At 35.4% G+C, this 25802-nt stretch overlaps 2 protein-coding genes across 8 annotated transcripts in view; one reads left to right on the top strand and one right to left on the bottom strand.

The window, feature by feature from the left end:
* Positions 1-25802, top strand: part of Nrx-1 (neurexin 1) — a 258161-nt gene that overhangs the window by 103463 nt on the left and 128896 nt on the right. Inside the window, exon 1 of one of the 7 annotated variants that reach the window (XM_077425126.1) lies at positions 23601-23969. The exons of 5 other annotated variants lie outside the window; for them this stretch is intronic. In XM_077425126.1, the coding sequence (XP_077281252.1) occupies positions 23751-23969 (219 nt within the window). In that variant the 5' untranslated portion in view covers positions 23601-23750. Of the gene's footprint in view, positions 1-23600; positions 24087-25802 lie in introns of those variants that run through there. One more of the 7 variants, XM_077425129.1, reaches the window with a different exon arrangement.
* Positions 1-25802, bottom strand: part of LOC143907966 (uncharacterized) — a 137278-nt gene that overhangs the window by 102424 nt on the left and 9052 nt on the right. The gene's annotated exons all lie outside the window — the stretch shown is intronic.

Raw genomic sequence — 25802 nt, 5'->3', positions numbered from 1 at the left:
CTTGTTGAGCTTTTTAGAAAGTAAATCGTAAAATATCCTTGTAGATGAAAAAGAGATGGAGTTGTGAATTGCATCGAATGATTCTTCTTAATAAAAGTTACTTCGAAACTGAACGATTTCGTCGTGGACTGTATTTGAAAAATGCGACAAATCTTTGCGCCAACTTGATAAAATCTGCAAGTTCACAAGTAAGCTATATATACAGCAGGGAGAATAAGGTTATATAAGAAACAGATATTCTCTCGGTTCTTTTCCTGTCGATCGTGAGACCGAGACTATCTTCCGAGCCTGCAGCTGCGAAGATAACGGATCGAGAGGCGAAATTTATGACGGCGAGTGGATAGCGAGCCAAGGATGCATCGCATTCATGTCGTCGCATGGCAATGCAAGTGACCGTTGCCACTGCAGCGGTCTAGTTTGATATTGTGTTCAAATGCGCGAGGATGTCTGCCGCTGACAGGCAGTAATACTGCGTGGCGACATGTTCCAAACTGTTTTGTGAACAACAAATGTTGTATCGCTAATTAAAACCGAACACTACATTTTGAGCTATATAAAGCTCTACAAAAAGGGTGAATGGGTTCTGTACATTGTTATTTCGTGAAAATTGCTTTTGCATCCCTATATCTATATTTTTACAGATAAACTAGTACGAAACCTTTTAACACAGTTAACATAGTGATGACGAACAGTTTAAAAAGGAGGATGGAAAGTGCCCGTATGATAATTTCGGCTGCATTTTATATGTTTATATTATTATCATGTATCTTCTAAAAAGATACATATCAGATTAAACTAATAGATTCGTTTGTACATTTCTCTCAGTGAATATGCTACAAATTTGATTTATTGGGCATATAATCCATCAATCTGTCTCTCTCTCTCTCTCTCTCTCTCTCTCTTTCTTTCTCTAAAAGACTTAAGACCATCCCCCTGATTATGTTTTTACTCTGAAGTCGGCTTCTTTCAACCCGGAAATTACTTTCATCCCGCCCTCTTCCTGTCCCACCCTCCAAGCTCACCCGCTCCCTGTCGATCCTTTTTCTTTCTTTTCGTCCGTTTTATCGCAGATTTCCCGGAAGGTAATACCGTTTTATGCCCCTTACGACCCTCGTTGAACGACTATCCGGCTACAGATAATCGAGTACTTCGACTGCCAGGCAAATAAGTCGAGAGAAGGGGGGGATCTTTGAAGGTATGTCAGTCTCTGTGTTGTATCCAGATTTGCGTATATTGAAGTTTTCACAAAGCATGTTTGCTCGCGATATGCTATGCGAATCGATAAACTAACGTATTGAAATCAAAATGTGATAAAGTCTTGCTACAAATTCAATCATAATGTTAATCGAAAACGTATAAAGCTGCTTTATATTCAAAGAAAGATGTAAGATTCTGAAATCCAATAATCTCGACGACAGAATGTGAAAATTAGACAACTACAAACTTCAAAAGTTGAACCAGCTTTAGAGCGCCAAGACATCGAAAGTCTTTCCTCTCTCTCTAAGTCCTAAGATATCGAAGATATAAAATCTCTTGTCATATTTTGTTTTATTGTTTATAAAATGAGACGGTAGAGTCTCGCATATACATATATAAAGAATGTAATAAATATACATATAAATAATGTAATAAAATCAAATATCATATCGTTTAATCTCTTCCATTTCATTATTAATATATTAATCTCTTTCAATGCCGTGTGTAAATTGTTGAATGGCATCTGGCTAATTATTTATTGAAAATACTTTAATCGTAGAGTAAATTTCTCTCCTTTTTTAATCAACGCTACTATCGAGGCGTTTTGCAACAATATCTCGATAATACTCTCAATTTTACACGTAACATTTACCTGGATCGCTAAAAAAAATCGGATTAGTGTGACTCGCGTTCAGAATACCTCTCGTTACACCGAAATATTATTATACTCCTCTCGTTTTCGCTCCAATTGCCGATACTTTTCACGCTTCGATTTTCACGCATGCCGCGCTTCGATTTCGAAGGTAAACCGACGTCACACACACACATACGCGCGCACACAAACACAGACACACACACCCTGTTCCTTCCCCTTCCCAATCTTCTTTTATTCGCCGGCGGGCGGAATCGAAGATATATATATGTATATGTATATTCCGGCTGGCTTCATACCGTCGGCCTTCCAATATTCCCGCAATATCGTGACACCACGAATTGTTGCCCCGCTTCCTTATTTTCCTCATGCAAATGCGTATATGCGGGATCATCGTGCACGCACGTTCCTTGTGATTTTACGGGATATCGCTCGGTTGATTCAATGACATGCAAAGTCGACAGCTACTCGCAATATGACATTTCGTCCTTTTTTCTTTTCTCTTTTCTTTTCTGATTTTTGTGACAGACTGCGACGTGTTCTTTGAACGTTACAATTTACATTGCAATGTTAATATTATTGTAACGTCTATTATTGGTACCGGTATTACATGTGATGTTGATAGTTGATGCCTATCGAAATTATTAATAAAATGTTCATTTATACAACTAATGTAAATAGTATTTTGATTATTTTGATTATTTTCTTTATTTTGGTTTATTTCCGCGATTCAGACAATTAATTTTTTTTATAATCATTGCCTATCATAACTAATCACGCTCTGCTTTTACTTTCTCTTTTTCCTTTTTCAAATAATATCGCAATATATCAATAATATATAATTATAATATAGTGAAATTATATTTAATTATTATATATATATTTCTCATATATTCACAACAGTATTATTTACATCTGCTACATCTCATGCACGATTTTGTTTCAAATATTGAATATCATTACTGTTATATCAACATATTAATGTTAAGTATCACGTATGAATATGATATAAAATGGAATATTATTATATAGGCTTATGAAACATTTGCCTGAGGCTTCGAGACCAGTTCTAGAACAGGATTGGTTTCAATATGTAAATATACTAAATATTATTTTTTTTATTGTCAAAATTTTGCTAACGGTTGTTAAAAATAATATTTCACATTGTTACCTTAATGTTACCTTAATCACTAGATCGAAATAGAGCAGTGTAACGTAACTGATTTAAAAATTTTGAATGTTAAAAGTACAAAAAGCGATAATTGCAATAAACATAAAACAGTAATAAAAATATATAAAAATACTAATATTCGCTACTAAACATGTATATATAACGTAATTATGATAAAGTAATTATAATTAAATTTGGTAAAAAGATGCCGTTCCATTTTATTTTGATGCGAAAGGAAGAATGTAATTTATTTCGCTTTAGAGGGATCATTGCTACTTTGAGAGAATAAGCGCCGACGGAATTATTTAGAATTTCGTTCGCTTTAAAATGAAAGTATCGGGGTTGTTTGCCGTATGTACACGAAAAAGAGAGAAAAACATAGCGAGAGGGAGTGAGCGTAAAGATAAACTCAATAAATGCTGCAGGCACGTAACGGATCCGTTATACGCACGAATGTTGTGGCGGCTGAATCTTCATTACTTCCGGTCTCAGACACATTTCCACGATTCTTTCCAAGACGGAGCCGGAAGAAACAACAAGTCCGGCGTCGCGATGAAGAAATCCACGAGATTTGCCGTGTATACACAAACAGTGTGGATACGATGCAGCCCCCACAATGTAGTCTCTTTAATAGCGCCACGACCTTTATTATTTCGATGTAGAAATTGCGCGCGGCGAGCTCGTGCGAGCAACGCTTTTGAAGATGATCAAAGCCCGAAGTTGTTTTGAGATTACACAAGGACGCTCTGATATCGCGATATTTGTTACGACGAGAACAAAGAACGATTGACGATCGAGTTGCATATAAAGTGATAAAGAATGTAAAAAACTTTCTCAGAAATGAATCCTAAATTAGCCTCTATCAATACTATCAAAAAGTACGTATGAATACTCAGAATACTCAGAGAAAGAATACTCAAGAATACTCAGTTAATTTTTGAATACAAATATCAATATTTTCTTTTGCTAACAATTTTTGTTGATTTCTTATAAAAATTCAAGTGACAATAGTTTAGGTAAATGATTTATTTGATTTCTTGATGCGCTGGAAACACATCTGTAATGATTAGCGAGGAAGTGACTTAGGATGTTCTCTTATTACGCCGTCAATCTCGATCTTGTCGCTACGGTGATCAACGTCGAAAGCAATTCTACGAACGCGGATATACATTAATTTGACAGGAACTACACGCCTCTCTCTTTCTCCTTTCTCTTCTGTCTCTATCTCTCCTTCTCTCTCTCTCTCTCTCTCTCTCTCTCTCTCTCTCTCTCTCTCTCTCCCTCCCCGTTGTAATTTGTTACGTGCCAAACTAAAGACATCGTATTTCCACCAGGAGCTTCATAACCGCATCTATCTTCCCACCTGTTCGTTTCTAACCCCAGTTTCTCCCATGTAATTGAGTCACTGTCAATTATATCGCCGTTTAATTGGGCCAATTTCTCGAACGAGCAGGAAATTTCGGGCGTAACGCGAATTTTCGATCTCTCCTACTCTGCAGATGGTCCACGGGACAGCTACCGGCATAAGATAAACGAGCGAGAGAAGCAGTCTACCCCTAAGTAGGATCCTGTCTATGCGGATCGCGATAACGACCCCATCCTCGTTATTCGTCGCTCCTTATTATATCTCTAGCACGCCATATGTCACTGTCGGATCAAGTTCTGTATGTGCTCGCGCATATGCGAGACGTTCGATGGAGAAAGAGAAGACTCGAATAATTTCTTGCACGCGGACGAACATGAAAAATATTATATGTTTAATTCAATTTCGTGCGCACGAGATGTATTTCTGACATATTACATGACGCAAAAGTTGAACGACGTATGAGTACCGTATATCAGCGAACGCGAAATGTGCCTCACAGCATATATCCCGGAAAAATAGTTTTCCCGTTGCTTCGGTAAAAATTTGGCGAAAATATGTGCATATACATATATATAAGTGACATTATTAGAGAATTAAACTTTTCTGAGTAGTTTATAGTCTCTCACTCTCAACGCTAAATAGCTCATTATTTTTTTAATTATTTTGAAAATATTCTCAATTTAGCGTTTCTAAAGACTTACCATTTTAAATGCAAATTGTTAGAAAAAGAGAAACAATATTAGACAGAAATTGCAGTAGAAGAAACTGAGTATTTTTCTTCGGCAATACATTTACGTGAGAAATTTTGTAGAACATAAAATCATTTAATATTATTATGAAACATATATAATAAAATAAATACAGTTTTAAGAGTAAAAGGGAAGTGTGATATCGCGATAAATGTAAAATTAAAAAGTGTAAAGGGAATTTAATAAATAAAATAAATTTTGGGATATAGTATCACAGACAGGTATTGAGCTTAAAATATTTCTATTTCTATAAAATCGTTATTGAAACATTAAACATTATTACTGTAAAAATAGCAGCATTATATTCACTTTTTGATCCTCATTTTATACAGAGATATATGTTTTCGCAATACCTCTTTAAATATTTATTTATTAGATTTAAATTTCAGATTAACTAAAAATAAATAATAATATAGCAAATTATAAAATATAAAGAATATAAAGAATAAAATATAAAAAAATATTTGTAAGAAAACTTTTGTTTACCTCTGTTTTGTTTGCAATCAATTACGTATCGTACAATTATTTTGAAGATCGAAAGACCAAGGTTGTTTGCGGAAGTGTACAATGTGCATGGAACAGATACACATAAGAGACGCGCACGGTTACAAATGCGCGAGGAACTTCATTGTCGATGGTGCACTGCGGTCGGACGATCACGTTTCGCGGCCGTGCCACGTGTTATGTGTGGCAATCTGGCATGTGCACATGCACCACAAACTTCTATGCTCGGACACACTTTCCCCGCTTCCTTGTCCGCGTTTCGGGAAAACGTTCGTGTCACGCGAAAGTTCATAATAACCGCGGCGCGACGGTAATTTCATGTCCCGCAGTTACAACAAATTGTAAAAGTTCTGCGGAAGCTGTCGAATTTTCTATCACGATAGCCCTTCGCGCGAATTTTCCACGTAATTTCGTACACCCCGACGATTAACCGATGTCGAGTAATTCATCAGCGGGAGTTGACGGTTTTAGGCAGTAACACGCAAAGATTAATATCGGCTATAATTTCCTTAATTTAAGATTTAAATGTCATAAGTCAGCGCTGATCGTTTATTCGCAATATTTTTATCCTAATTTTCTATCAGTCAGTAAAATTTGAAATTACATTTGGACAAACTCTAAAAAGTTTCGATTTCGTTCGGCCATATAAATATATATATGCATATCGTCATACGACGTTGTCTATGATGTATGTATGCCCATCAGAAAAAGGATATGCATGCAGAGTCGTAAAGTTCCGACGATGCATACGGCTTAAGTAATCCACGGACGTACCGCATGTAACCGCCGTTATAGCAGTCGTCAGATAAAATATGCAGCGGTCCAGATGCTATCGATCTATCTCTACCCGGTACATGGTATAGATTCTACACTAGCGTAGATGCATATATGCACTCGTATACGGAACAGCGTGTCAATAAAATATCACATTGTGACTGGGAAACCTCGATATACACAGAATTGATATAAATGGAGGAGCTTTTTCTTGAATATCAAAAAGTCAAATTTTTCATTTCGGATCTTCGGAATTGCGCGAAAGAGGAATAATTTTAACTGCCATTTCAACTGCCAAGCGTTTTTCATATTTTATTACAACAGTTTTTTTTAGGGGCAGTTACCGTGACTAAAAGCGAGCAGTTAACATTCATATTTTTGTTCTATAATTTGAAAACAATAGCTTAGTTATCTATTCAAAAGTTTCTCGAAATGAGAGAGAGAAAGCAAAAATTTCCGGTTTGTTTCGACATATCCAGATAGTTAAAAACAATTCTCTGTACATTCGTTCATTTATGCGGACATCATCGGTTATATTGAATATCGAACGTTTGTTTCACGAATATACTTTCAATTCATATTATTTCTCTGTGCACAGTTATTACTGCATTTAATGTAAAAATCGATGACACGAAACTGAATTTCAAATAATAATCGTGTAATTACATCGGCTGCACATCTTTTGTATTAAAAATATAAAACATTAATTATATCTAATTTTGAGTACGCTCTCTTTCTCTCTGTATGAGAGAGAAAAAGAAAGAAAATTATTATAACGTAATATGATAATTAACAGCGTAAATGTCAACGTGTCATACAGTTTTCATGCGCAGTAACTTGCATCTATATACTATCAAATAAATATAATTATAATGTAATTTTTATACTGTCAATTAATTAATTTAATATTATAAAGTATTAATTTCTTTTTTATATGCCTTAGAGTCGTTTCGCTACTGGATAATTAATTAATTAAAAGAACGTGTTATATGCGATTTATGGCTTGCAATTGAATCACAAGTTGCATGTCTCGGCGTAAGATTCAGGCTACCTTATGCGCTAAAATCGACTGCTGTCGTCTAATGGATTGCGACAGAATCCGCGAGACAGCATTTTGTAATTACAGCGAAATTATCCAACTTCTAATCGCAACGCGTAATTAAGCAACGCTGACGAGCTATGCCGAAAATTGAGCCAGAGCACAATCTACAAAAGAAACCTGTCACTCAGTCTCACGACATCCGATAGACGACACGGAATAAAAGTGAACTGTAGTTGTTTATTGCTTTAGAGGGAGCATGCAAAGTCCATTTAAACTACGTTGTCGCATCGCATTCGCAGCATTCGTTGACACTCAACAAGATTTAGGCATCCAACCTGCCATTCCTTAATTACGTCAAACTTCGATAAACTTAATAAATATCGACGACAAAGTCGGCAAACAGAATTATCTGCTCGAAAGAAAAGATATCGTCAAAGATTCTTCGTAAATTTTCATTAATTTATATCTGATGCGAACGTTTTTCCCGTATGCAATATATTTCTAAATACAAATATTACGGAATTTTTCATTAAAATTTTTACACAAACTTGAATAAAATATTATATTTTTTTGTAACTTTTTATGGTCTATTTTAAAAATAATTTTAAAGATAGCTAAATTGATTTTTTATTTAAAGTAGTTACATACCGTAACGAAGCACGAGCATCAAGCTAGTATTGTATAAATTAAATTAAACGAGGAAAATTTAGTTTCATTCTTATCAATCTCACTCAATAATAAATATTATAATTATTAAAATCGAGCCACAATTTTTACCTTCCAGATTTTAATAAAGTAAATTTATAAAGAATTTATTTGTGACTCAGGAAACGCATATTTTCAGAAAATAAAATACAAAAATATCGCTCCTTCCTTCCTTTTTTCTTTTATCGAGATTGGCTGGAGACAAAAATGCTTCGAGAATCCGAGCTGATAATTTCCCCGGCGACAGTGAGAAAGAACGCTCGTCGATTGTTCTTTATCGGGAAACACACGGGCTAGTGGTTACAACGCCGATGGTTCCTCATCCATCTTGACCACGGCCGTGGTAGACAAAAATGACAGGAGGAAAGAGACGATAAAAGAAAGAATCGCGAAGAATAAGGAAGTGGGGAAAAAGAATCGCAAAGAATGCGTTGCTTGGTGCGCACCTGTGGAGAGAGAAAAGCAAGGAGCAAGGAAATGTCCGCAAATAATTACCAAGATCATCCATCAACGGATCCCTCACTTCTTTTCCCTCTCCTTCTATCTTTCCTTCTCTCTTTCGTCTTCTTAATTTACGTCTTCCCTTTTTGTCAGTATCAGACATTTTCTCGAGGCGAGGAACCGCGATAGTCTCGGGAAAAGGACATCGAGGAGGAGAATAACGGAGACGAGGTGGTAATGACAAAACGGTGGAAGGAAATGCTTGTTAAGGCGTCGTTGTATACCGGTATCCTTGTTAAGTTGTGCATGAAACTGATGTCGGATATTAATCACATTTGTAATTGAAACTGGAATAAAATGCGTAACAATATATGCATTACCAGCTACTAACAAAAGAATGGCAAAAAGTTAGAAAGAGGATTATCAATAACAATAGGTCTGTTTATTCTAACTACATTTTCTTGAACTAGCTGCATTTGAAGTAAAATGTATATTTAAATATTATATAAAGAGAGGAAAAACGAAAGAGAGAGAGAGAGAGGAGACAAACAAAAATAAGAAAATACAGTTTAAACAATACCAGCAAGTGTGACATTATATTTTAAATTTTATTTCACTATAATGGCGAATTTTATGGTCCTATTCGTGTTTTGCGTACAATAATTTTAAAATTTTTTACGTCAAAATTTAATAAAAATATCGAGAAATATATATTTTATTATACAGTCATAACGTATTTTAAGTTTGCCATGTTTTTTAATCATTGGATGTGGAATTTTTCATTGCAATTTATTATAAAAGGTACTTTAATAAAAAATTTATTAAAGTTCCATATGCGTATGTACATTTCATATACATATATACTTTGCGTAATATTTTACTGGGGGCATATTAAAATAAAATTTTGGTCGGTAAATAAAAAACGCTTAAATAAAACCGCTCGATGAAGAACCTGAGAAAAGTTTAGAAAAAAAATAGAGAGGAACGATTTTTATATTAATATAGATAGATATACGCACAACATATCTATGCGCTATACATATAAACGGTATACGTTTATCTGCACGAAACGTATCGACCTCGGCGCGTACAACCGAGCGAGAATCGAGCGAGAAGAGACAGGGGTGTATATGCTCACGTAAAAAGGAAAAAAAAATAGCCGGGCAAAACGACGAGTAGTCGGTAGTGAAAAGTGCAACAACAAAATGCGAGCTGCGCAAAAAGAAGCTTTAGCTATCGTACGAAAAACGTATGGCTCTATATACCTGGTCGCGTCCTCCAATAAATCGAATGTATTTACCAGCACGTGCGCATAGGCGCACACCTACGTTACCCGACAATGCATATGTTGTTCGTCATATATGTGGTAGTTCACAATGCACATCGCGTTTATTCGTCGAACAACCGCGGATCTATCCACTTTCATCCGCGGTTTACACACCCACACGCTCGCCGGACAACATTCGGAAGCCCTTTTTTTTTCTATCGTCCACATCTTTTCTCGATATTAAAGCGTTTAATATCGAGAGGCGAATTGCTATGAGGCCAGATTCCGCGTGGCCGATCGGTTTTACCGAGTTGGGAATTTCGTAGTAAATTCTCCCCGCGCGAGCGCAGTCGTTTCGACAAATCGAGAAGATGTTCGTCGTGATTGCAATTGCTTTTAGTCGAACGTTATTGATCGCAATGACATCGTACACTATGAATAAAGCGGAATCACACGAGTTCCCCATCTTTCCGTCAAATAAACGACCACTTCACGCGAAATCTTATGAATAAATAATTAAATTCGAATAAGTAGCGTTTTTTATAGTAAATGACACATAAGATTAAAATATAATAAAAATATGTATAAGATGTATATATATAAAAATATTCGAATGACCCAAAACGTTCATAAAAATAAACAATTGAAAAGCACATCCAGTATTAAAAATCTGAAGAACGCGCAAGTTTGCTCGAATAATGTTTATAGATTGTTTGACAGTTTTCATTTGTGAAACCATCCGAGTAATACGCGGATAAAAATTTCTCCGGAGACTCGTTCCATGGAAATTACAAACAAAGCCGGACGAAGATGTCTTTTCGAGAATAGTTGTAATTCCATGGCGCGCTCACGAGCAAACTTTGCTGGTTGAAAAATAATAAAAGCCATGGCTCGCGATATCAGCGGGTAGTACCGGGAGGAGACACGCGACGACCGAATTTGCTCAGAAATAGCAAAACTCACCATTCCACGCGAGAGATAGTCAGCTTATGAATATTTACCGGTTCACCCATTCTTCTGAACGCGTCCAAAAATTTTGCTATAATAAACAACATTCCGGAGTTTCAGATTGTAGGACGCGAAGATCGAATACAATTTCATTAAATAGAAACGAGAGAAATATCCATACTTACATAATTTTCATAGCCCATAATTTCCATCCCTTTTCAATCTCTTGCGTTTAATATTATTTAAGATTTATTTGAATATTAATATAAGCATTTTCTGAAAAGTGAAGATAAGAGCTTCAGGGATGCTGGATGAATTACGTAATATAAGAGAATTAGATAAGCTCTATTTCACATATCCTGTTGCAATTTAGACAGAAACATCTTATAAGTTAACTAATACATTTATGAATCAGTATACAAACATTTAGAGACACATATACAAATATATATTATATAGAATACATTTTGTAAAAGAGAGTAACATTTATATCCAGAAGATATTTTTAGCAATATTTTTTTTATAAAATGTTTTTTTAATAAAAGGTTAAAAGATAAAATTTTAAAAAGAGAATAATGAGTGATAATTTTAACCTCTTCCAAAAAAAAATTTCCAAAATAGATTCTAGAGTGGGATGAAAATTTTTATCACCTATAGGATAAAAGACATTAGCGTTATACCGTGATAAGTACTTTCGCATATAATTTAATGATACCCGCGGCGTCAGGACCATCCATGGACAGTAGAGCAAGTATAATTCGCGATAATGCTCGCCTCTCAGCTGAAAATTCCAATTTGGGTAGGCGAACGTGCGGCGAGAAAAATTGGTGGCAAAAATCCGCCGCGTTCGAGATTGTTTTCGTCGTTGCGCGATCACGACGCGGATGGAATTTTAATAACTACTCGGTAGATTTCCCCGGTGTACCACTCGGCTCCTTCGCGAAGAAAAAAAGGAAACGGCCACGTCTGCGCTTTATATTCGTTTCCGGCGATTCATGCGAAGGCAATTCGCCTTGCGAAGTGAAAACTTGTTCGGCGAGAATAAATCGCGATTGAAATTTTACCATTCGAGCAGAAAAACGTTGAATTTACATTTTTCTAAAAATTATCCGCCACACAAAACATGGCGAACAGAATATCATTATCGAACTTTCGTTCGAGTCGTTTATTTGAAAATTAGATTATTAATTCAATCTGTTTATTCATGTATATATACACGGAAAGAAGATCAGCTGTAAATTTGAATACTCAGGTTAACATATTGAAAATCGCTTGAACGGAGAGAGCAATAACAATAAATCAACAACAATCCGGGGGGTTGGTTATTATCATTCCTTCTTAGAAAAAAAAGAAACTGCGCCTGCTCCCATGTATTTTATATTCGTCCTGGGCTGCTTGTGCTCCAGTTCGCGGGTGCTGCGAGTGAAAACTCGCGGCGGACGAACTTGCTATAACCGCACGATTGAAATTTTATGGCTGCGATTACCATATTTATGTTATGTAAAGTTATTCATATAGTGCTGGAGACTATAAATCGAAACTTATCGTTGTTATTACTGTGCTTCCACTCTTGGCTTTACTATTATCTCGTATAACTCGGTGCTTAATAATTTAGGTGGTTAAATATAATTCGTCATATTATTTTTAATTCACGTGGCGTTAACGTTAACGCAATTTCCGCGTTAATCCGGTGTAAATAAATTTCGACTATTACAGGAGCAAACTTTACGAAATATTTTTACGGGAGTAATCTATAGGTCCTCTGTCTCTCCTGTCTCCAAGAAAGTTAGAATAAGTTAGAATAAATTTATATTTAATAATATAAAAATGTTTTAGCAATTTATTAATTAAGAAGAACGAAGAATAATGAAACTAAAATAAGTGTAACGTTTCATAAAAATGAGGAGATATATAAAATACAAAATGATATTGAGATTGACATAACGAATAATTAAATCAGATTTCTTTCTATTCTAAGATATTCTTTCGTGATATTTTTACAAAACGTCTTTATTACACTATAGTGTTATTTATTTAAAACTTTTTAATTAAAGAGAGAAAAAAATAATAAAATTTTTCACTTTTATAACGAAAAAGCAAGCGAAAGAGTCTTGTTCAGAGAATATTCAAGTCATAAGCCTTAATATCTTTTTGAGACAGGGAGGAAGATTCATAGTTCAAAGTTTATATTACTTTTGGCAACTTATTAAGTCAACTAGTGCAAACATGTAAAAGCAACTTATACAGTATAGACGATTTGCGTATCTACGAGTTGTTTTTTTTTTCAAACCTCATTGTGTTAATACTTTTATTTAGAAAGAAATAATTCTGACATGTAATTTTCCGCAGTGCACGTGTAATTAGAAAGCTCGACTTAATTAAGGGATTGCAGTCTTATAGTCTTCCTCGCCGCGCCCTATCATCCCCCCGGTTTCCACCGACGGCTACCAACATTATCTTATTTTCAATTAACTTCTTTTGTTGTCCGATTGCCACCGTCTGGCGGTCGGCACGCTCGAGAAAAAGAGACGCAGATGGAACAGAATGGCGGAATAAGCCGTCGTTGGATGTATCTGCAGCTGGTCCGAGGTTAATCTCGCCTATTACGAACCAGAAAAAGCGAGCTAAAACAAAAAGCATATCTACTCCGTTAACGCTACTCTATTTATTTATTTCATGCTATAATATTCGTAGCGTTTTGTTCAAAGTTCGGTTTCCTAAGACGGATGTCTTACAATTATATAGTAATGACGAAGCCCCGAAAGTTGCAATACTATAATGTGGACAATATCATTTATGAGAGGACATGATGCGGCATAATTCTCTAATAGTTTGCCACTCAACCACTAAACTTTAGATCCTAATAGTTTCCGGGTTCTGACCTAACGATTTTGCTAGTTCACATCGAAAAACAGACCATTACGTAATAATAGTTATCTTAATAGTGGACGGAATTGTTTAAGCAGTAAGGGACCAGAGAATGTCATTTATAGCAAAATAAGGAGAAGCTTCCATAATCGTGATATAATATCAAAGAGGAATGTAGGTAAAACTAGGTGAATCAAACCAGGTATCCATTTTCGTGAGAGACAGAGAAACCTAATATCTCGATTGAAATGGTAATATTGCCACGATTGCCCTATTTTCAACGATAGATACTCGTTGCAAGTGCAAACTGATTGTTACGTAAATGGCTTTTGTAGTAATATAATGCTGCATAAGTGGTATTGCGTCAATAAGGGGATATGATTGTAAATCTATTGTTGTAACATCCGCTTATTCACCTAATATCACTTTTAGATCTAAGAGAATGATTGTTAATATGTAGAATATTCGCAATCTTAATATGCAATATTAACGATAAGATTATCTAATGAATTTAAAAGGAAATTTTCGTTAACAAGAATATCGGAGTATCTATATGATTTTAAAGTTAGAAATTATTGAAAAAGGATTTTTCGCGAAAGCTTCGAAAAAATAAATATATCGTATATATTCTTGACTAAATTTCGACATTACTTTTATAGAATTTTATCAAGAATTCAGTATCCCATCTTTAAAATGATGTCCTGGTTTGATTCATCTGTCCCGTTTCTATCTTCTTGCTGCAAGCTGTGATAAACTGAATATTAACTTTTTCACTGGAAGGGTCTCGGCTTTGCTGCTATTACGTCATTAGCATGAAGAACATTGGATATCACCTAACTTCTCACTCGGATTGAATGTTTCAACAAGAGAGATACCATCTTAGATTCGTCGCGACTAAACGTGACCCAGTTCGTAGCCTGGTAGTTTGCGATATGTGAAATATTAATGAATCTGAAACTCTCGGCCCCGGCCTGATACTTCAATTAACGTAATAGATCTATTATCTTCGGAAGAATCAGCCAGTGACTACCTATCTTAATTAATATTCGAGGAGAAAATAATCTCTAATTCGCAGTATGCATGCAATTATAAATTGTAATACTTATTGTTAGTGATCAACTTTTCAAATATATCTGATATATATTTTACATATGTTCGCATGGTCAAAATTGCAATATAATCAAAATAATTAACATAGCGTAGATAAGCGATCGTGAAACTTACCTTCCTTTTAAGATTATCTAATGTAGCCCCTCAATTGAGCGCCTATAATCGGACAGGATACTAGCAAATGCCCTTGTACTAGCAAATACACCGTCGTTTATTTTCATTTATTTCGCATTGCAAAACAACGGAACTTTTGCGAAAGTTGCGATTTAAGTAAGGTGAACTCGATTTCCTCGGAGCGACGTTTATGGCGACAATACGAGCGTTGCAAACGAGCTTCACGGTTGTTTCAGTCGCCCCGCGGAAATCGTTCGGAATTATAGTCAGCCCGATAAAACGACACCCTGAATACTCGACTGCCTTTATTCTCTCACGAGCGCGGCATACATAAGCGACATGCGCATTGCAAAACGTATGGTTCTTACGTGCGTTTCAATTCGTAATTGCATGGAGCATGGGTCGATATTTGTAATAAAGGTTAGTTGTATCCATAAGTGGATGTAGTAAAATTTGGCATTAATCGTATTTGCGTTATACAAAAATACAACAAAAAATACAATGAATCAGAGGAGAAATAATAAAACTCATGTTATGTATAATTACATATAACATGACTATAAATATAATCAATCAACTCTCTCTCACAAATCACATAAATTATAATTTTAATGAATCTAAATTTAAATATTTATAATATAAATATGTTTAAATCCCTTTTCCTCGCACGATTTTAAAGTGTTGAAATTTGCTGCAAATATCTGATTATAATTCTTGTATTATTATACAGAGTGTTTCTTATTTGTCAATCATAATTACATTGTTTGTCGAACAATCTCTCTGCTTAATTTAATACCAAAATTATCCTTATTTTAATTGGAGAGAGAAAAATATTAAGACACAAAACGACTGTGTAATAAAAAACAGTATATATATCCAAATTTTTATTGCGAGAGGATCATCTGTGAGACTGTCAACAAAACCTGAGCAAAATGAAATAGCTCTGGGACATGTATACGCGCTGAGAAGTTGCTCAAGTTTAAACAGGAAGCTTTTAAGCTGACGTACGTGCACACTCATACCGTTACAGTGCACGCGTGCTTCAATTTGGATGAACCTTAACTGTGTCATTCCTGTTATATGTACACATTCTCTCAACCATCCATGTATATAACCATCTGCCCTTTCGTGCTCACCATATTTGATTCCCTTTACGTTTGACCTATTGAGCGTCTAGGCAAAGCGGTATTTTCATCAGAACTCTAGTAAATAATTGTTTACGTGTCTACGTCAAATGAGATATTCGTTTCACGTACTACATGCAGTAGCATTTCTACACATTTTGTTAAAACTGTACTAGAATCGAGCTGTCATGATTAAATGACAGCAATAGTGAAAATGCAATTCAAAGAACCAATAAAGAAATTTTAATTCAATAAGCTGATATTGCGTGAAATAAAATTTTATATTTAACTTTTCTTTGGAAGTACTGATTTTCTTCAAATAATTTTTTGATAAGTAACAACTGAATGTTATACGGATATTACTATTTGATCACGTATTTAGTTGAAATATAATTATATATCTATATATAAATATAAATATAATATATAAATATAATATTTTTATATTTTAGATAAATATATTATCTTTGTACATTATTGTTTATTGTAATTTTATTAATTACATGGCTTATATAGATGAAACTTGCTATTTGTGATTTAGAATTGCGGTAAATGTCATGAAAAAATTATTTCTATAATTAAATATATATATATATTTCACTTATATATGCAAGTGCAATTAAACTTCTATACCTTATACTTCTATAACTTTTGATTCGATCCTAACTAGACTTAAAAGTTCTAATTACGATGACCAAAGAACTTGATGAAAACTGTTAACCGGCGCGTAAGTGCTGAATCAAAGGCTAAGGATCAATAAAGTTTCCTAAAGTTGCATGAAGACCCAGGTCGAGCGGATATTTTCGAAAATACGGGCACGAATGGATTAATATCAAAGGTAGATTCGGGTTCGCGTGCCTCGAATTTGCTGCAAATTAGAAGGTCCGAGTCCTGATTAGTAAACGATCGGGTTACAAGGCATATCTTGGTGTGTATATAGATTTTGATAATACTGCGCACGGTACAGACACCGTGGCGTATCTCTAATCATTCCGATCTTAATAGGTCGAACGATAAGCTAATGTTCAAGGGACGCTCGATTAACGGCCGATCATAATGAAGTCGCCCAACGACGTGCAGGTTCAAGACTCGACATCACTCAAGTTAATGTCGTGCCGAGTCCCGCATGGAATTCTCGTAATTCTCGCATTTAAAAATAAAAAAAATAATAATCGCGATTTAATTAAATATATTTTAACTTTATCTACATGCTTTTTTAGATTTAATTTATGTAAGTTCTTTATTTTCTTTGCATGGATTTTCTTATACCTTTATTAGTATAGAAATATGAAATATTTCTATTTACATATTAAAATTAATCATTTGTAGGATAAAACGTTTTAAAAAATAAAGTTTTTATTTAGTTTACATACATTATCCACGTGTAAAAGCGTATTTTTTCGGTGCGAAAAATTTTGAGCGTGAGAGACTTGTCGCGCTCGATATAAATTTCTTTGTTAAAGTTGTACTCGGAAACTCGGAAGTCTGTTCATAGCGCCAATAAATCAGAGTGCACGGGCATACTGAAAAGTTAAGCGCAATAAAAGTACTTCACACGGAAAGGCACTTACGATGAGATATTTAGTCATAGCGGGTCGAATAACGTAATGTAATACTTAGTTGCATCGTGCCGCATTGCAGTAGAAAAAAATAGGTTAGCTTCGACGTCGAGTCTATCTACCACTCGAAGATGGAGCTTACCTGCGGAACCATCAATCCCACGGTATTACATCGTCCCGTCGGGAGAATGATTACACTGTCAAACGAAGTTACACGACTTCACGCCGACGTGGAAAACGGGCGTTGTCGATACGATACAGGCTTCATTACGATCACCTGTTAACGAAGCGTCACCCGTCGACGTTATCCCACAGGCGCATGGCATGGCTTTATCTTCCAACTCGTATTAAAGTACGAATTCACATTAGGCTGATTGGACCTTTGAGACGTCTAACGACTAACGACCCACATAAGTGAGCTTCTAAATTCTACATCGTGTAGGGATCTTACTTAAATAGATTTATATGGCAGTTACTTGTTAGAAGCAGAGAAGGGATTGTAATTTATTTTTATATGGCATTGTCACGCCATTCGCATAGATTTATCGTTTTAATTGACTGTTAATGAATGGAATTCTCTAACCACAATTATCTTTCTTCTCAAATGTTTGACGAAGTGTGAAGGAGCAGGTGAAAATAAACCGCGGAATAAAATGCAATCCAAAATGCGCACCAAATAGGCGTACGTGGGTGTATAAATACTTGTTGTTGGCACGGGCGCGGGAATTCACGTTCGCGTGGAAATTGACTAAGTTACGCGGGAAATTGCGCGGCAATTTATAGCCGTACGATTTAATATAACCAGCCCTGTTGGCGACGATGTTTAAACCTCGCTGCCACCTCCCCGAATTCGTGTCACGGCGCCCTTGATCGCGCGGGGCTCATTTTCTGATTTCATTTCCGTGCTTATAAATCTCGCCAGTTAAGCTCGCTCGCGTAGAAACCGAGAGTCGCGCATGATAATTGTCGATCGAAAATATTAATGCTTTGCCTTTCCCCGATCTGGAGAGCTTACGAAAAATTCATTTTATTCATCAAAATATTAGACTGCGTGTAAATATAGTTAATGTTGAATAAATATTAGTAAATTTACGTATGTATTATTCGCAACAATCTTCGTCCCTAGATACTCATAAATCAGCAATACTCCTATTTAATGAGCGCCACTTTACCTTGTTAAGTAAATATCTACCTCAAGCTTCTCCCTTGGGTACATTACTCGTTACTTACTAAAAATTTCTAGAAGCTGTTACGTACGTAACAGCGTTTGCATTTTTAACGCGATATAATTAAATAGAGTAGAGTTAATACACTGTTCGCGCAACAACAAAATAAAAGGAGCGATAGGTCAAGGAAGACTCGCTTCAGCGTGGAAAAACTCGAACTTTTACCTACAAAGTTCCGGTAGCTTATAATTATGCCGGCGCCGGCGCCGGTGCCGTGACTGAAACAGTATCGCCGAATTCTCTTCGCGAAAACGAGTCTTCCAATCTCCGTCCAGTTTAAGAAAGTTCTAGCGTAGCTCCGGGCGGACACCTCACACGATTATCCCTTTGAGCCAACTTCGGCCGAAGCAGAACCATTTAATCAAGTTGACAACTTTCGTAATCACGCCTGTAATATACGGCCAAGCCATGTACAGAACGAAGAGTTAGACGCTCCCACCATTGAATAAAGATACCGCGAAGAGAGCGGAAAAAAAAGATTGGTCGTAATTAAAATTTGTTCCAACATTACGATAAGTCCAACCGAAAGTTACGTTATAATTGCACAATTAAATGTTAAGGTTTTTGGTTTCTACGATTGCAGGTGTATTGTATTTGTCAGGTCAGAAAAGATTAAATATTTCTATCTTGCATTGCACGTCGTAATAAATTAGTTTATTTGCATGTTACAATTTTTGAATTCAATCGATTTATACTGGATTCTTTTTTCATTTTGTAAATAATTAATAAATAATTGCAATTTCGACTATTAGTTCTAGGAAATGTGGAATATAAGTGTTAATTAAAAATTAAATAATACAATTATCTAATGATGAACTTAACTAAAAAGAGATCTTCTCGGCATTTTTTATTAATATGTGCTACATATCGAATATAATTGGGAGCAAGCAAATAAATTAGTTTATTTTCTTATTCAACTTCGTACGTAATATAAAAAAGATGTACACAATTCTTTCTTCTGTATATATGTGTAAAATTATATAAAGCATTGCAGTAATGAAATGTTAAAAACTTTAAGTGGTAAAATTCATATCGTGACTTCTATATAGAGATCATAAATATTATAATTATATTAAGAGTAATACAATATCAATATACGTTGATTGAAATACAGTAAAAAAAGAAGATAGAAAAAAAGAATTTTGTTCTATCATGCATTTCTCACTTCTTTCACAGACATATCACCATCAATCATCCGATCACGGAAATCTTTGACGGATCAAAAAATTCACATTCGATAGAAATGCTGCAGCACGTTCGCGAAAAAATGAATATATAATGAACTCTCAATGGAATAATGGAACTCGTATTTGTTCGAAAACTTTCTGTCGCTCTTCGCGGCAAACGTCCGGAAAGCTAATAATATCGATTGTCCGCGATAAATAAATCAAAAGCTGTCGAAGGATATTATGGCATAGAAAATGATTCGATATCGAACAGTAGTTATTTAATTGCAAACAACTGACCTGAATAATGACTTTTTGTGAAGTAAGTTTTTTCTACTTTCGGAAAGACCATTTTTGTTTCTTCGACTAGAGATCAGAAGAGCGAAAACTCCATAATAAAACAGTATCATCGAATAATGGACCATTCGTAAGAATTACACCACGTTAAATTAAATATTACTTCTCGAAGCTATAGTGCATTCCAAATTCGTAAAAACGAGTAATGGTATTACGTTCTCAATCAAATCTGGAACTGTTTCTTTCTCAATCAGGGCCGGGAAATGGGCGATAACGGCTGGTAATATTAGACAGTAATATTCATCAGGTGCGCCGAGAACGGCGAATGCACGCCTCTGCCCTACGCGAGAGCCTGTAATGGGCCGCAGTAAACGTATTTAGTTTCCGGCCTCCTCCAGTTATTCTCCGGCTGGAGGCTAAAGTACTTTGCAGTCGGGGACGGTTGTTGTACACCGCAATCTCTGCAACTCGTTAAAACAATTTTCACATGCTACGAGATTCTCCATAATTTCGCGCGGATAATGACGAAAAAAAAGGGATACGGTAACGGCCTTGACAATCTCGTTCAACACGCAACGAATCTTTTCATCTTTTTCTTTTGCGTCGCAGTTAAAACCAATTAATAATAATGACTGTCCAGGGTGTTAAACGTAACTAATGTGCTTAATTACGTTTCGATCCGACTTGCGATTGTATACAATACAGAATAAAAATAATGAAGTCATCAGACTTTCGAAAACGTGCATGGCTCTTATATTTTTTTAGTTCTATGATTTATTATGTAGCTAATCATTCATGCAGTCGTATATGTAATGCTTTGAAAAAAGGTCAGATGAAATTTTCATTTACAAAATACAATATTTAAGCGATAATTAAAGTTTTTTCGCAAAAAGGTCTTTAATTCACTCACTCTGCCAAATTCTTTTTGGGAAAATTTGATATTATATATTTACAAAATGTTTTATATTTATTTTATTAATTCTCTGCGTCAAAACCTATATATCTAATTTGTATTAGAAAAATGCATAAGCTTAAGACATATCGTCCAAATATCTCACGTAAATTTTTAATTTGACGTTTAATAATATTAACTATCAATGAGGGCTAAAACTAGAAGTACACAACAATGATTGGAATGTCTTCAATTCGATTCCACTAGCGTGGAAACCCTTTCCAGAGTCCTGACTGGCCGGTAAATTTCGTTGCGCCATCGGCAACATCTCGAGGAAACGAGATGCCGGCGGTGTACGGGAATTGGATGGAAACTACGGGCAAGAGGTGGGGATATATATCGTAAACTCCGTGACAAGTCTCGGAATCGGTTTGCAAACTTTCGCCATATCCCGTGCGTGAAGGATCGTGGGCCCAAAGATTTACCACGTATTCCTTAATGGAAGCCGACGACAAGGCTGCCTAGGAACAAATCCGCGAATTCGAGCGGCTAGACTGCGGTATCGAAGCTTGGTGAAACTCGAAGCACCGCGACATTGCGTTCAGCTGTTATATCGTCGAGAACTCTGCGAAACACTCGCCTAACATCTCAAGCAACGTTATACAGCAGTATATATACGCGTTTGTATTTCGTGCCTCTTTGAGCGCGCAATTTACTATTAAATTCGAAATGCACAATGTGGTGAGGCTAAATGTTCTTTGCTCTTTATAACACAGATTTTATATATATGAATGTGCGCACATCGATCGTATCAATGTGTGTATCGTTAAATAAATTTTGTATTTATAGTACAAAGAACGGTTTTGCTCAAGTATCTAAAAACTTAACTAGATACAGATCTAAAAAATCTATTTTGTTGGACTATCAAAATAATTATGTATCATAATTATTTATCATAATTATGTATCATAATTATGTATCATAATTATGTATCATAATTATTTTGATGGTGCAACAAAATTATTTTCAAATCTGTATCTAGCTAAATTTGTAGATACTTCAGCAAAACTGTGTATTTGTAGAGCATATATTTTTAACAATAGATTTATGATATATAATTATTTCTCCATGTAGACCTTTTTGCGGTTTAAAAACAAATTATGAGTTTATATTAAGAAATCTTTTCGAATAAATACGGTAAATTTATATATGATGCTACTTACATATACTTAAAAAAAATAAGAATTTTGTATTTCTAGCTACTTTTTTTCTGGATTTTTAGCGGATAAAAAGCAGCAAATAATAGTAGTCGATAAGTAATAACTATATAAAGGCAAAAATAAATTGTTTGAATGCATTGTGCAAACTTTAATAATTCTTCAGAAAACATACATTGTTCATTGCATTGTGATATTGTGATTTGATTACGGTGTGCATTATATTAATTAAAATGTGTAAACAAAGCAAAGTTTTCACGTTAATGTAATATGTTATGTGGGTTCTCGTATATGAAGTACACGTATTTTTACATCATCTGCAAGATTTATACATCAGCCTGTTATTAATGTTATGTTACGATGTTTTCAAACATCTCAAATAGTCGCAACCATATTGCATATAGTACGCATTCAAAACTTTAATATGAATTTTTATTAGGACCGCGTCAGGGAATCGGTCGAGTTTAATAGAAAGATTTAAAGTTTAAGACGAGTAAAGTTGCAGACTTTTCCGATTTTAGTCAAAGTCAACGTCAACTTCGTTATGGACCTTCATATGTTTATTTAATCGAATATTATAAAACCGTTGATGGAATTTATACCTATCCTCTAACTTCGTATTTTATGTGTAACGCACAATAACTTGCAGAAATCGTGATGAAAACAAATTAATAAACATGCTTGTATATATCTGTGTGTATCCTTTATATTGTAATGTGATATCGGCTAATAATAATTAATGCTACTTTCATAATTAAAATAGCAAGTTCTTGGGGCATTTTTTTCATTTTGATTTAAAATCAAATAAAAAATGATAACGACGATATTTTTATCTTTGTTACGAATCAACTCTTTGTGGGAAATCAAAAGGAGAGTTAATTTTGCAGATGTGGTGCTTGTTCACGGAGCGACGGTAATCAATGAAGTAACGAATGAATTATGCAATCAGCAGGTTGGTCCTATCGCACTGCATTGATGCTAACGCGGTTAGCCATCGCGGTTGTTAATTCGATAAACTGCACCGCCAAACCCTCCGCGAACTTTGGCGAACGAGCGAGTTCCCTTTGATGCAACTTATTCTGTATCTCCGCTGGTTTATGCCCCGAGGTCGCGCAACGCTTGTCCGGAATTCTCATGTTCGCGGTCAAAACCAAACAGCGCAGTTTTGGCACGGCGCAGTTTCGTCGGCATGCGGAGATGCAGTTTGCTCCCGCAGTTGCGCGGAGGGTGCCTTATTTATTGCCTTAGTTTCTGTCGACAATCTGACGGGTCGGGGTACAGACCCCTTCTTCCGACTTTATCAGAGTTGCTGCGGCCCGAGTTCCCCGGCGTATTTCGCGGTGCGCTCTGCGGTCGGAAGAATGCACACTGCACCTGGGATGTGCATCCTCGGAGTCCTCGGAGACAGGATGACTCGTGTCGCACGAAAATTGTATCGTTCCTGGCGACGCATACGTAATCGTTCTGCATCTTACGACTTACGACTTACGTTATACGTGTTTCACAATAGTCACGTTCAACGCTTTGTGGAATCGCACGTGCACGCACGTACACGGAGAGAATTTACCACGCGCCGCTTGGTGTGTAATAACGTTTCCGGGAGTGATAGATTTTCGATTCATAATCATCGTAGGACAAAAGCTGACTGTTCAGTTTTAAGAAGATTTACCAAATTTATACGGCCCGTTAATCCATAGGTATGGGTATAGATTAATGTTATACATGCCGTAATAGAAAACTTGCCGACATGAGGATGGGCCGATCGCGCCGTTTAATCCCGTCGAAATTAAATCGTTTGATTTATCTGAGTACCTATACTTTCCCTCGCGTTGCGGTCGGTATAGCGCGACAGACATACTTTGCGCAACTATGCTGCGCATAGTTCATAAACATCATGCAGCTTTTGTCTTTACCGAATTCCGTCGTGCACGCTGGATTAATTGCAGTTAATTAATTTTGTTCCAAAACAAAAGAGATAAAAGAGCTAGTCAACCAAACTGGATGTATAATACGTGCTAGATATATTATAAATTAAATGATGTGACAAACGTCGATCTGAAATAAGATCATCTTCAGTGCGCGATCATGAAAACTGATTTGTATAAGCCGATTTTGAAAAAAAAGTAGTTATACGAAAGGCTGATTTGCGAAAGAACAAAATTTAGAAAATTATTATCTAAATCTTTAATTGGTAGGTACCCTTTTCTTGAATTAAACAAAATTAAAATTACGTAAACATAATTTTATACAAAACTTTATTTTATTCCGAATGAAGTTACTTAAATCTGCTTCTCTAATTATAAATTCTCAATTTATTACTTTGTTACCTTTATAAAATAGAATTCTAATCTTAATAATAATTAATCTTATTATTTAAAGCTAGTAATATTTCATTGCAACGCAAAAAATTAAAACAAGCACATTTAATTAAAATAAACGACCAATTAATATATTGTAATATATCTGGTCCGGAGCGCCGAAATAATCAACTGTGTTATTTTGCTAACTATACAGAAAAGCCAGGAACGGCTAAGCTGGGGTCATATCGAAAATGCAATTTACCGCGACTAGACGTCAATTAGCTTTTCTCGCAGGAAATCTCGTTAACAATCCTCTGCGCCGTGTGGTCCAATATGATTAATGCGGTCGACTCGTTAAGCAGGCTTGGTGGCCATATATTCGTGCAGTCTATACTATACTCGTTAGTCTAAGTTTTTACCCCTTTATATACCTTTGCGCAAAAACAGACATATCCAGACAAAGTTTCACAATGCTCAATTTTATTTATTAACACTCGATTGAATTTGTAATTAAAAAAGAATATTACTTATCGTATAATTTTCTATCGTCGATATTGTACATGATAATTAAGCTTGAAATTAAATTTCTATTAAAAGCGAGCGTGCTCAATACTACAAATGCTTGCAAAGAAAACCAATTCAAATAGAATTGCGCGTTTTGTATAAAACTCATGCACTGTAATATTCCTTGTGCACCATCTATCTCTAAAACGGTAATGTCTGAATTTAAAGCTAATACGTATTCTTCGATAATCTATGGTTAAGAAAAAAGTCCAATTTCTTCATATGTATATGCTGCCATTCACATGTTCAATGCACGACGCAGTTAACCCATATCGTCTTCTTTCGTTTCGCGTCATCGCTAAGATTACCATTTCGTATTCTGCAATGGCCATTTGCCAATTCTCGAACCCAACCTGGCCGCGATAATAGAGCACAGCGACGCGATTGACCCCGTGACCCGAAACACATGCATCCGCATCGCTCCACTGATGACTAAATTCCTCGCGATCGAGCCATAGTAAAAAATGTCGAGGAAAATTTTCCGAGGGTGAAAGATAATTAATAACTCGCTGGCTATTAAGAAAAGCCTGCTATTAATTAGACTAATTA

This window comes from Temnothorax americanus, unplaced genomic scaffold (assembly GCF_048541705.1).
Source record: "Temnothorax americanus isolate GAGA-0224 unplaced genomic scaffold, ASM4854170v1 Scaffold9, whole genome shotgun sequence".
NCBI lineage: Eukaryota > Metazoa > Arthropoda > Insecta > Hymenoptera > Formicidae > Temnothorax > Temnothorax americanus.
Note: the sequence above shows the minus strand (reverse complement) of the source record. Positions and strands in the feature narration are given on the sequence as shown.